Here is a 12649-nt window from a genome sequence, read left to right as displayed (position 1 = left end):
GCCTTCAGTTCTCCACCCATGCTCTACAAGGACCTTAAATTCTCCTAATATTAATGCACAATTTATTTGCTGAATTTAAAACGCTGGAACAAATGTAAAATATAAAATGTGCCAAATCGTTTGTACAGGACACATTCTATGTTTTTTTTATACCCCAGTAACAGTAGCTGGGCATTAAAGTGGGCTAAAGTGGACAATATTGGATATGAAGTAAACATGCAGGAGATTATTAACGTATTACAAGCCTAATATTTCATAACAAAATCTTTACTTTTGAATCAACACATTTTTCTTTAAATTCAAGCACAATTTATTGCAAACCTCTGACATACATCTCAATCCTCTATTGCAAGACAGACTTCAAAAGGATGACAAGAAAAGACATTTGTCAAAATGAACAATAAGCCCCCCTCCCCTCAAATCTGTTTAAGCACCACTGATTAGGAACTGACATATAACTGCCATTTTAAGTCCATCGTCAACAACTGGTATTAACCAAGCCAATGTACAGACTCGTTTGTTCTAAAAGAAATGTCAATTTGTCAACCTCAAGCAAAAATGAACATGAAAACATTAAAAGATTAGTTATGACAAATCATGGCTTAATCAAGCTAGTTGCACCAAAAACACACAAAAAAACGGAGTCTGGTTTTGGTTTAGATACCAGACTCTAGCTACCTGTTAAACTGCTTTGTGAGAGTTCTTAGTTTAGTATGTTTAAACAAAATAAAACCTTAATAAAACTGCACACAGCTGTAGGACGGTTACAGCTCTCCGAGCCAAACACTTGAGCTTTTGATCTGTAACCTAAATAAAACTATTCATGACTTAAATACCTTTCAGGAGAAAAAGGAACAAGCACCAACAAAAAAAAGCAACAACAAATAAATTACCAGCCCCTCCTTTAGCCACTTTCTCCTCATATGTACAAGCCGATGATGCAGATTTAATTTCCCATTAAACCATATGAAGGGGTAATGCAAGTCTTACCTAGCAACATCTTACACAATAGTGTTAAAATCTTAGTGCCAGTGACATTCACACATAATCTTTTACATATACAATTAAAATCTTTAAAAATTGCAAACAATAATGAATATTTCAACATATATACAAGTTCACAAAGGGTCTATTAAAAAAAGAAAATCAAACTTAACACCATTCAGGATCATTAAATCAATGTGACAAATGTAACATGTACCTGTACAACAAACTCAGACTGAGAAAGACAAATTCACATTAAAGTTTTTTTTGTTTCTTTCTTTCTTTGCTCGTTCTCAAAGACGCATAAAATGCATGTGAGGACGTGGCCTTGCTTCAGTCTGCAGTTACCCTGCTGTTCCATGGCATGATTGTCTTCCAAGGGGGCTGGCCGGTCCCCAGTGCTATGAGGCATTGCTTTTCAAGTGTTGGGTCTGAAGTGGCTTCACGTGGTATTCGTAAATCTTCAGTGCAGGGCCCAGTTTTATCGAGAGTCCAGTCAGAACGTCATTACGAGTCATTAATAAAAGAGATTTGCCATCAATTTCCTGCAAATGCAAATGGTTCATGGTTGAGGTGAAAGTGAAACAAAGTGCAGGTAGCTAACTAGCAAGAGGATATGATGTAGTCCATCCCAGCACTCAGCCCACTCCCCAAATCAAAGGTCATTAAATGCAAATAACAATGCTGGTTTGATATGACAATGACTATGGCATAAAAACATACAGATCATTTTTACCATTACATTTGATCTGTTTTGCTGTTTTTTCCTACATTTTGAATTTTCCCACCTTTTTACATATATTTTTTAATATTAAAAATTAATAAATTTTTGTAATTTAATTTATTTGTAATTCAGACATGATGTGTACTTGTTAACACTTAGAAGTCACAGTTACTGCAATAACAAACGTGCTGTTATTCAACAATAATCATTTCTTACTCGTAGCTCATTGAAATAGAGAAATTATTTTGAAAGTGTGAACTTTCAACTGATACCACATTTGTGTTCAGAAGTAGAAGAGGAGATATTTTATTACGATTTGAATGGGCTAGATGTACAAGACGACTACTACGCAAGGAAATTTCTGCAGGATCTGCCAAAGATCACAACCAGTTACGCATATCACAGCATTCAAACATCGTAATCAGCACCATGGGGTAAATAAGAGAAGCCAAGTAAGCTAAATCAATCAACAATTTGCTGCTGGCTTCCTGCTATGTGGTAATGTCAACAATAAAAGCAGCTAAAATTCATTATAGTTTTTTTCACTCTCAAGCCCTGGAGCATTATCAGCATAGCTGTAATGTTTTGGCTTTGTGTCTATTCCCATTTGAAGCCTTTAAATTGTATTTTACCACCAGGTGGTCATGTTCATATTTGCCATGAAAGCACCGAGAATAGGATGAGATGTCCTCAGCAGGGATGGCCAACAGCTTCATCACTGCTCTGTCATGTACAAAACACTTGTCTTTTGCAAAGGCAGACGACTTCACTATAAAAACGAATGCATCAAATAATCGTTCTGCTTTTCTGGCCATGCTGTTGCTTCTGCGCAGTAGCAGCATGGTCTCATGCAAGAACAAATGGATTTTCCGCTTCTCTTGGAAGTTATATTACAAGAAACGTACAAAATCCAATTCCTTGACATCTTTCACTTTCAATGTAAAAACTTACTATGAAAACAAAAACATAAGCGCAAACATTCGGCTTTGCCAGCCATAATCAAGACGTCATTACTGTATAAAGCAATGCAGCAACACCGTGGATATGTACATCATAGTTAATGGGCTAATAGCCTGGATGGCGCATGATTCTATCTTTTACTCCTCTGTGATTTTTGAATAATGTGATTTACATAACTGAACACGTTCTTTGGTAGATCCTGCAAAAAGCTGGTGTAGAAGCTTTTTGTGCACTTGTGCACAAATGCTGCTTATACTGGAAGCTAAACTGCTCCATCCTGTACAACTGGCCAAGATGATGAAAGGTTATTGTGCACATAATCTTGATGTTCTTTCCATTTATACTGTTTTCTTGACATTGAAATAAATGGAAAAAGAACTGAATATGTTGACACAGTAGCTAACAAAACATGCAGAGAAACACATGACCTACAGTCTGTAATTGCAAAACTACAAAATGCTCCTATACAGTAAGCGGAGCTGAAAAAAGTGGTCAAAGAATGTGGAAACAATGTGTACTTCATGAAGTGGCTGTCTAGTGTATTAGATCCATCACATAATTCATGATAATTAATTATGAAATTGTGGAATTTGGTACAGCTAAATGAATAAATACATTTTAAGGGTGCTATAAATAAAATATATTAATATATTATTATTACTACCTGATCCTGGAAAGCATTTGCCTGCTCTTCAAAGCCAGTAGCTTTAAAATAATTGACGACGTCTGCTACTGCCCAGTGGGCTGGGTCTGGAAGCTGCCCATTCTCCACCGAACTGTTAAAGAAAGGGGATGTTAATAAGCTACAGAGAAGAAGAAGCTTGCATAATCAATATTTCTATGTAATCTTTTTATTTCTGCACAAATTACTAACTGTAATACTGTGATTAACACCATATCAATTACTGTATAAGACATTAGCCAACTCATGAACCTGAATGAAACCATACAATGAACAACTTCAAAACCCATTAAGGATGACAATGCTTAAGAAAGCATTTAAATAACTAGCCATTATGCAACGCTACTACAACTGAATGACTGTTTGCACAATAGGACTCCACATAACTCCACATAACCTGAAGTACTTCTTCCATTGCAGCTAAGGAACTTCATTTGAAGCAAAGCCATTTCTCAAGTAGTGTAGATTACATATGATGAAAAGGCACATATTAAATGCCATTTTGCTTTTGTGATACTGGCATTAATGGAAATTAAGGCACTGTAAGTGGTCGTACTTCACAGCTCTTCTCCACAGCAACTACAACTCCTTCATGTCCTCAGACATCTTTTGATGCCATCCTTTGGAAGAGTTATCAGGGCTCTGTGGGGGAGTTATGCTTTGTGCAGGGACTTGTTTTTGGAAAGCTTCTCTAGAAATTAAACTAGTAGCTGTTGGATGCAGGTTCTACTCACAATATTGAAGATCTGAATAACCTGGCTAGTTGCAGACATAAACTAGGCTGGCTTTGCACGGCAAAACTTTCATGCAACGTCAGTGATTGCACTCGAGTTTCACAATTTAAAGTATGCTACAACTTATTTGAAACTGAGCTGCAACAGTTGCAAATGTCTAAAAAAAAAATAGAAAATCCTCTTAATGGACTTCATGGAAGTTTTTTTTATGAAACAGCTGCTTCAACAAGTAGCTTGTGTCAGCATTTAACCTTCTTTTTTCAATCCGGCTTTTATCGCATATTGCGAATCTGATTCATTTCCTCCTCTAATTTTGCCTCGTGTGAAGCCAGCATTAAGGAATATTAGGTGAGCATTATGTTCATAAATCCTCCTTGCTGTTTAGTGTCAGTCCTTTAACAATTTAAAACCTTTGGAAACAAAAAAAAAGCTGACATGGTAAACATAGCAACTATTATCTATTTATAATAATCTCCTGACTTAAAATGACCATCAACAGCTATTTGATCACTTTCTGAACATGAGGCATTCTAGATATTCATTTTATTATTGGTTTATTCTCAACTCTATACAGTTTTTCCATTTTTATATCATTATTTTTGGCTCCATTCTATCAGGAAATTATACTTTTGAAGTTTCTTCAAATTGTTGGAAACGTACACAATTTTAGAATCATGTTACAATTTAATAGAATTTAATTCATGAATGCAAACTTTTAACAGTAGTGTATACAAAATGGTTCTATGTTGTGTTTTTTGTCTTTTAACCTTCATTCCAAATTCCCAGAGATACAAGTTTTCATATCAGTCACAAATAACATGCAAACAGGGAAAAAGGAAAGAGATTCTCAAAAGGCTTTTTAGTTTTAAGGAGAGAGACACAACTTACATACCTTTTGGTGTCCATTGATCCATTTGCCTTGGTTTCCATGACAGCTGGGAAAACACAAACAGCCCATTAAGAAGGTGCCAAGACTGAAAATTAACAGTGTCCCTTTGTCCCCGGCACAGGATCTGTGACATGTGCCGGTCTCTTCACTCAACTGCTAACGGCCAGATTTAAGCCTGGGTTACACGGACAAAAGCAATTGTGTGGATGCAATATAACTCATTCATGTGGAAATTTACACACTGAATCAGGTAATTTCAACACTTTGTTCAGTGCACTCAAAATCACTTGGATCAGAGGCCAACAGGCGCTAGCTAAGCACTAGTGCCTCTGTTCCTCTTGATTTGGTCAACAATGTTTTAAAAAAAATGGTTTTCTAAGCAAGACAGTGATAGTCTTTATATGTAAACTCTTCAGAGCTCATTTTAACTGTTAATACGGTAATACAGAGTAGGGTAACTTAGCAACTACTCCAACCAAAGGAAACAAACTCATACAGAAGGTAGCTTTAAAACCAAAACTGCCGTTGCACGACATCTCACAGGAAGGAACCTTATCTGTGACAGATATGCCTTTGGCCTTGGAAATCTACTCAAAATCTCAACTCCATTAAACACATATCTACAGTTTTACACACTGACACCAAGTAGTTGCTTAGCAACATGTTTGATCAGCAGTTGTTGTATACATGGAAAAGAATTCAAATAGAAAGGTGCTGCAGTTTGAGCCACTGTTATATACTGCTTGCGTTGAAAGTGAAATAAAATGTGTTGTCCTTAATAAAAGCCTGCCACAAGGAGAAGTCTGGAAAAGTGAAAACACAGACATAAAATCACTACTTATTGTATTTATATAATTCTTATGTGTTTTTATTGTAATATTATTCTAATAGCTGCTCACTTCCTGATACCTATTACTTACAACATTGTACAGTTCTGACAGTCATAATTCATTTGCCACCATTTTCTAACTTATGTCTATTCTACAGAGCTAAACAGGCTGTTTTGGTTACTGCGCCTCTAAGGCTGATATATATGTACATTCTCTCTTTTCTAATTGGCTGCCCTGCATTGTACCTCATTCACAAAGCAGTTGTAGCTAAAAAAAAAATCCTTATAACATCAGTGTGAAGGGTCAGGGCTAAACTGCTGTAAGCTGAATAGAACTTATGTGAATGTGTTTGTTTACAAAAGTAACAAATTCAAAGAGGCTTTTCTGCAGTTTAGTTTCTACATATGGACAGTACAAACTGGGGAGTGGATGGTACATTTTGAAAATCTGTGTTTAAAAACTACACTACATTTTAAGAACGTTTTCCATATGGGCCCTTTGAATCTAGTTTTCCCATATGTACTATACTGTACTGCACCACCACAGTAACAGTAAACAAAAAGAAGTAATGGAACTGGGTTTAGTTTGATTGCACACTAGCTGGTTTTATGTTCTTGACAAACGAGTTGATGGAAAAATTCAACACTGGATAGTGTGTGAGCTGAAATGTGATTAGCATTGGTCAAAATAATGTGGGTCAATTTTTAATGATGCCCCGTCATGTTCTTCAATGTGTTTAAATGTCTTTGCATTAGAATTTATGTAGCGAAGTCACTGGTCACAGTCACATCCACAGCAATGTGAAGCTGCATTGTTCTCAAACTAATTGCAGGATGCTGACCAAATGATCACTGGGCAGGTATGCGTCATTTACATTAACACACTGTGTATATTATTACACGTTTGCACATACATTTTGCAAATTGTGAAAATGTGGGACTTATTATTTTTATCATTTTGTTAAACTGGGTCAGGTGAGCGAGCATCCGTCTCTCAGGTCTCTGACTGTGACTCTGACCCATGCAGCACTACAATCCAACCATCTCAATCATGTTAAGCGAGAACTCCTGTGATTTGTCAAACTTTCAGCATAATTCAACTGTTGAAATGTAAACATAATTAAGAAGTTTGATTTTAAATAACTGAGTGCATTATAGAGAAATATACTCCAGGCATCGCAAATATAACCATCTACATTCAAAACATTCGGTCTGCTTGGTTTTTATATGTAATGTTGATAACACCAAAAGAGTGGTAAATATGAAAAACTGTTTTGCCTTACAATATCCTGCATGTACCTCTCAAAACTATTGTAAAACAATTCCTGTGACCAGGCAGCATATTATTAACTATTTCATGTTATAACTTCCTGTGAGGTAGCGTTTAGTGGCATGAAATGATTCGGACATCTGATTCTTATCTTGGTCAGTTTCTCAACAAAGGAACATTTCACATCAAAACGTTCTGAATGACTTTGTTTACATACTTATTTTAAATATACACATATTTTGAAACATTTACTTAGAATGTTGCGCAGCATCTTGTATTTTTCTAGTTAGTTCTGAAACACAAATATCAGTCAAGTAAAACCATTAAACAGTGGTGGCACTGAATGACATCCAAGAAGGGAAGTGCATTCTACATCACCAAACTCAAAAGTTAGAAGAAAGTGACAATGTAGCAAGAGGTATTGAAGATACTAACAATTTGAATGAGAACTTTGACTGGCTACCTGTTTGTCACCGAAGAATGCAATGTTTCATTTGATGGCCTCAGCTCAAGCCTCATGGTATGCAGTCCTCATCAGTGACATTGTTTTCTGTGCGTTCTCAGCTGTCAGGTGTCTTCAAGATATGTCACTGTGAGAAGATAACCCTAAAGTCAAAGAGGGAGTTTGAAATGCTAATTGTTATTCTATTACATGACAGACAATCAGTAACAAAAATATATTAAAATTAAAGACACTGAGCAATGCACCATCATTAGAGAGAATGCAGCCCAATGCTGGGAGGGTTTATACCCCTCTAGCTAATGCGTTGCATTATGCTTATGTGTGGCTGCTCAAAGCATCCCATTCTACTGACTGTGGTTCTCTATCCAGGTTATACCCCATTCTACTGACTGTGGTTCTCTATCCAGGTTATACCCCATTCTACTGACTGTGGTTCTCTATCCAGGTTATACCCCATTCTACTGACTGTGGTTCTCTATCCAGGTTATACCCCATTCTACTGACTGTGGTTCTCTATCCAGGTTATACCCCATTCTACTGACTATGGTTTTCTATCCAGGTTATACCCCATTCTACTGACTGTGGTTCTCTATCCAGGTTATACCCCATTCTACTGACTGTGGTTCTCTATCCAGGTTATACCCCATTCTACTGACTGTGGTTCTCTATCCAGGTTATACCCCATTCTACTGACTGTGGTTTTCTATCCCGGTTACATCCCATTCTACTGACTATGGTTTTCTATCCAGGTTATACCCCATTCTACTGACTGTGGTTCTCTATCCAGGTTATACCCCATTCTACTGACTGTGGTTCTCTATCCAGGTTATACCCCATTCTACTGACTGTGGTTTTCTATCCCGGTTACATCCCATTCTACTGACTATGGTTTTCTATCCAGGTTATACCCCATTCTACTGACTGGTTTTCTATCCAGGTTATACCCCATTCTACTGACTGTGGTTTTCTATCCCGGTTACATCCCATTCTACTGACTATGGTTTTCTATCCAGGTTATACCCCATTCTAATGACTATGGTTTTCTATCCAGGTTATACCCCATTCTACTGACTATGGTTTTCTATCCAGGTTATACCCCATTCTACTGACTGGTTTTCTATCCAGGTTATACCCCATTCTACTGACTGTGGTTTTCTATCCAGGTTATACCCCATTCTACTGACTGTGGTTTTCTGTCCAGGTTATATCCCATTGTACTGACTGTGGTTTTCTATCCCGATTACATCCCATTCTACTGACTGTGGTTTTTCTATCCCAGTTATACCCCATTCTACTGACTCTGGTTCTCTATCCAGGTTATACCCCATTCTACTGACTGTGGTTTTCTATCCAGGTTATACCCCATTCTACTGACTGTGGTTTTTCTATCCCAGTTATATCCCATTGTACTGACTGTGGTTTTCTATCCCGATTACATCCCATTCTACTGACTGTGGTTTTCTATCCAGGTTATACCCCATTCTACTGACTGGTTTTCTATCCCGGTTACATCCCAATCTACAGACTGTGGTTTTCTATCCAGGTTATAGCCTTGTGTGTGTAATTGTGTCAGCAATTGGTGCCCCTTGAAGTAGATGAAATCACACTTAAAAAAGGGGGTCTACAAACTTTTGGACATACAAAGTACAGCCACAGCATGTCCTAAAATACAAATTTGAGCGATGAATGAAAGAAAGCTGCAGGAAGTCACTGACCGGGCACACTGCAACACTGAAGGCTACTATGTGAGCTTAGAAGAAGTGTGTCAAGGGAGAAGCGAGAAAAATGACAGATGTATCATAGTAAAGTTTACAGAATGATTATTCTGTATATTTCATGAATAAAAATTACTGAATAGAAAGCGTTACTCTGGTAGAATGGACATAACCGGAAATATCAAAACTACTGAGATGATACACGTCATACATACAGCAACACTACCAACACTCATTAGAGACCTTCCACAACTATTTCTGCGATAGGACGGTCCCTGATGTGGAGTTAGTTCGTTTTCGAATCTCAAAATGTAAATATAACTGTGTATAGCTCAGTAATAAAACCCACGTGTCATCCGAGTCAACTTTTTCAGGGTCTGACAGATAAAAATGAGCCGAACTCAGCCACAGAATAAACAGCCAAGAGAAGAAGGTGGTGACAGTGAAACGGCTCGCCAGGTTAGAAACACATGAATAACGATGTTAGCCAGCTAAGCTACATTCAGCTTTATTGCTGTCTGCTTTGCTTCACTAGTAACGGCAGCTAATTAAACTCAACTGACCGCGTTACTCTCCTCTATACCGAAAAACACACCCCACCATAAAACAATAAAAATACTGCCACAAGAATGCATACCTTTTATTTAAAATATATCCCGCGTAGATCAATAAGAAAGCGAGGTTGTCTCTTGCAGCTCTGCTAAATTTGACACAATCCGACTTTCCTTCCGGCAAAATCCTCCTACGCACTCAACCACTTCAACCAATCAGATAAACACAGTCTGGGCGCCCGCACTGAATTGTGGGGAATGTAGTGTTTTTTTTAAAATGTATTTTATACACTACAAAAATATTTCGCGAAGAATAAAATTCCGATATGAATACAATTCGACGCAAATCTTTTTCTCAGGTCCACTTGATTTACGAAATTAACCCCCCCACTGTTGGTGTTTTAGCTGGTTAGGCTAAGCACCTTAAAAAAGCACAGTGACATATGTTCACTACCGCCTCTGTATATTTATATATCTGTAGTTGCAGAATGTTATAGTGAATGTTTTGATATATCTAACAAGGGATGAACGTTAGGGGTTTCTATAGCAACTTCTCATAAACGCAAAACAGTGGACAAGCATTTTAAAGCGTCAACATTCAATTAACATCCCTCACAGAAAACCCACAGGACATTGGGAATAATCATGTTCCCATGTGGTTCATATTTCTGCTTTTCCCACATTATGACTCATTCATTTGCACTTTTCACATGTGTAATTCATATATTATTAAGTTATGTCTCATGTTTTGTTTTCAACACTTTACATATGAAGCTGAATGTTCATCTAGATGTTATCACCAGTACTGGATTATGATTATGTATTCTATATGAAAACATTGAAACCATTAGACACTAGCACTTCATTTTATAGCTTGTGACCTTTGCTGTGCTGCAAAGCCAGCTTCTCGTCTTTGTACATAAGAAGGAAGCAGCATATATTGTTTTTTTATTTACAGAACGCCATTGAAACAGCTACCACCCTACATCTCATCTTTCCTTAAAGTCAGAACAAATGAAGATATATTACATACATAATGTACAGACTGGCTGGCTCTGAATGTACCCTCTATATGCCTCACCTACAGAATTTGCTTAGACAGTGTTTCCATGCAATGCAATTAGTGTGGAGTAGCTTTCAACTGAGAGCTAAAATACATATTTTATGTTTTAGTCAATTTAAAATACTTTGAATAACCTGTATCTTATTTTTGTCATTTCTGTATTTGCCACATATATTTTTATATTGTTTTAGTTTCACGCAGATTTAAATGTTGATAAAGATATTGCTTTATTTCTGTTTATTACACAATTGCATTTTACTGTGTATCTTACAGGGCCCCCACTATCAGCCATTGTATATAGGTAGGTATGTATGTACAACCCTATTTTCAAAAAAAGTGGGACACTGTGCAAAAAGTAAACAAAAACAGAATGCAAAGGCGTGTAAATTTCATGAAGAATGGTCCAAGAGAAATATTAAAAAATTACTTGGAAAGATGTCTGGTTCCATTGACTTACATTAAAAGTGAAGTATGTTTTTTCTTTTTTTCCTTCTCCTATAAAGTTACCATTTTGGAGATATGAGGTTTTCTTATGGCAACAGCGATAGATAGATAGATAGATAGATAGATAGATAGATAGATAGATAGATAGATGTACACACACACACACACACATATGAACTTGTTTGACATCCCATTCTTAATCCATAGGTTTTAATATGATGTCGGCCCACCCTTTGCAGCTATAACAGCTTCAACTCTTCTGGGAAGGCTTTCCACGAGGTTTAGAAGAGCTTTTGTGATGTCAGACACTGATGTTGGATGAGAAGGTCTCCACTCTAATTCATCCCAAAGATGTTCTATCAGGTTGAGGTGCAGGCCAGTCAAGTTCTTCCACACCAAATTCTCTCATCCATGTCTTTATGGACCTTGCTTTGTGCACTGGTGTGCAGTCATGTTGGAACAGGAAGGGGCCTTCCCCAAACTTTTCCCACAAAGTTGGGAGCACAAAATTGTCCAAAATCTCTTGGTATGCTGAAGCATTAAGAGCTCTTTTCACTGAAACTAAGACGCCGAGCCCAACACTTGATATACAACCCTACACCATAATCCCCCCTCCACCAAACTTTACACTTGGCACAATGCAGTCAGACAAGTACCGTTGTCCTGACAACCGCCAAACCCAGACTTGTCCATCGGATTGCCAGAAGCAGAAGCGTGATGCGTCACTCCAGAGAACACGTCTCCACTGCTCTAGAGTCCAGTGGCGCTTTACACCACTGCATTCAATGCTTTGCATTGCGCTTAGCGATGTAAGGCTTAAATGGAGCTGCTCAGCCATGGAAACTCATTCCATGAAGCTCTCTAGGCTGTTCTTGAGCTAATCTGAAGGCCAAATGAAATTTGGAGGTCTGTAGCAATTGACTCTGCAGAAAGTTGGCAACCTCTGCGCACTGTGCGCCTCAGCATCCGTTTTTTAGTTAGGTATATATACCTGTGGCTATGGAAGTGATTGGAACACCTGAATTCAATGATTTGAATGGGTGACTGAATACTTTCAGAAATGTAGTGTGTATATGTGTTTGTATTATTTTAAAGACAACATATCAAATATTGAAACTTTTTTTGAAACATGTTGCTGGCATCAAATTCAAAATGGCTAATCAAAGGCTAATTATAAAACAACATTTCTCAGTTTCAACATTTGATGCGTTTATTCTATTTTCAATATAGGGTTTAAATGATTTGCATATCATTGCATTTTGATTATATTCTGCACAGCAGATCAACTTTTTTGGGAATGGGGTATGTATGAAGGTGTGTATAAATAAATAAATGTATTTA

General features: G+C 37.3%; 1 protein-coding gene across 2 annotated transcripts; it reads right to left on the bottom strand.

Annotated features, from left to right (window-relative positions):
- Positions 1-286: 286 nt before the first annotated feature.
- samd13 (sterile alpha motif domain containing 13) lies at positions 287-9988 on the bottom strand. 2 transcript variants are annotated; one of them, XM_017702378.2, is made up of 5 exons: positions 9888-9988; positions 7536-7678; positions 4977-5019; positions 3333-3444; positions 287-1529 (listed from the first exon to the last, which is right to left on the bottom strand). In XM_017702378.2, the coding sequence occupies exons 3-5, from the start codon at positions 5012-5014 to the stop codon at positions 1386-1388; spliced, it is 294 nt and encodes a 97-aa protein (XP_017557867.1). In that variant the 5' UTR covers positions 5015-5019; positions 7536-7678; positions 9888-9988; the 3' UTR covers positions 287-1385. The 2 variants fall into 2 exon arrangements, with proteins under 2 accessions (XP_017557867.1, XP_017557868.1); XM_017702379.2 differs by having other exon boundaries at positions 7536-7662; positions 9888-9982.
- Positions 9989-12649: the final 2661 nt, after the last annotated feature.

The sequence above is a fragment of the Pygocentrus nattereri genome, chromosome 15 (assembly GCF_015220715.1).
Source record: "Pygocentrus nattereri isolate fPygNat1 chromosome 15, fPygNat1.pri, whole genome shotgun sequence".
In the NCBI taxonomy this organism is placed as follows: Eukaryota; Metazoa; Chordata; class Actinopteri; order Characiformes; family Serrasalmidae; genus Pygocentrus; species Pygocentrus nattereri.
Note: the sequence above shows the minus strand (reverse complement) of the source record. Positions and strands in the feature narration are given on the sequence as shown.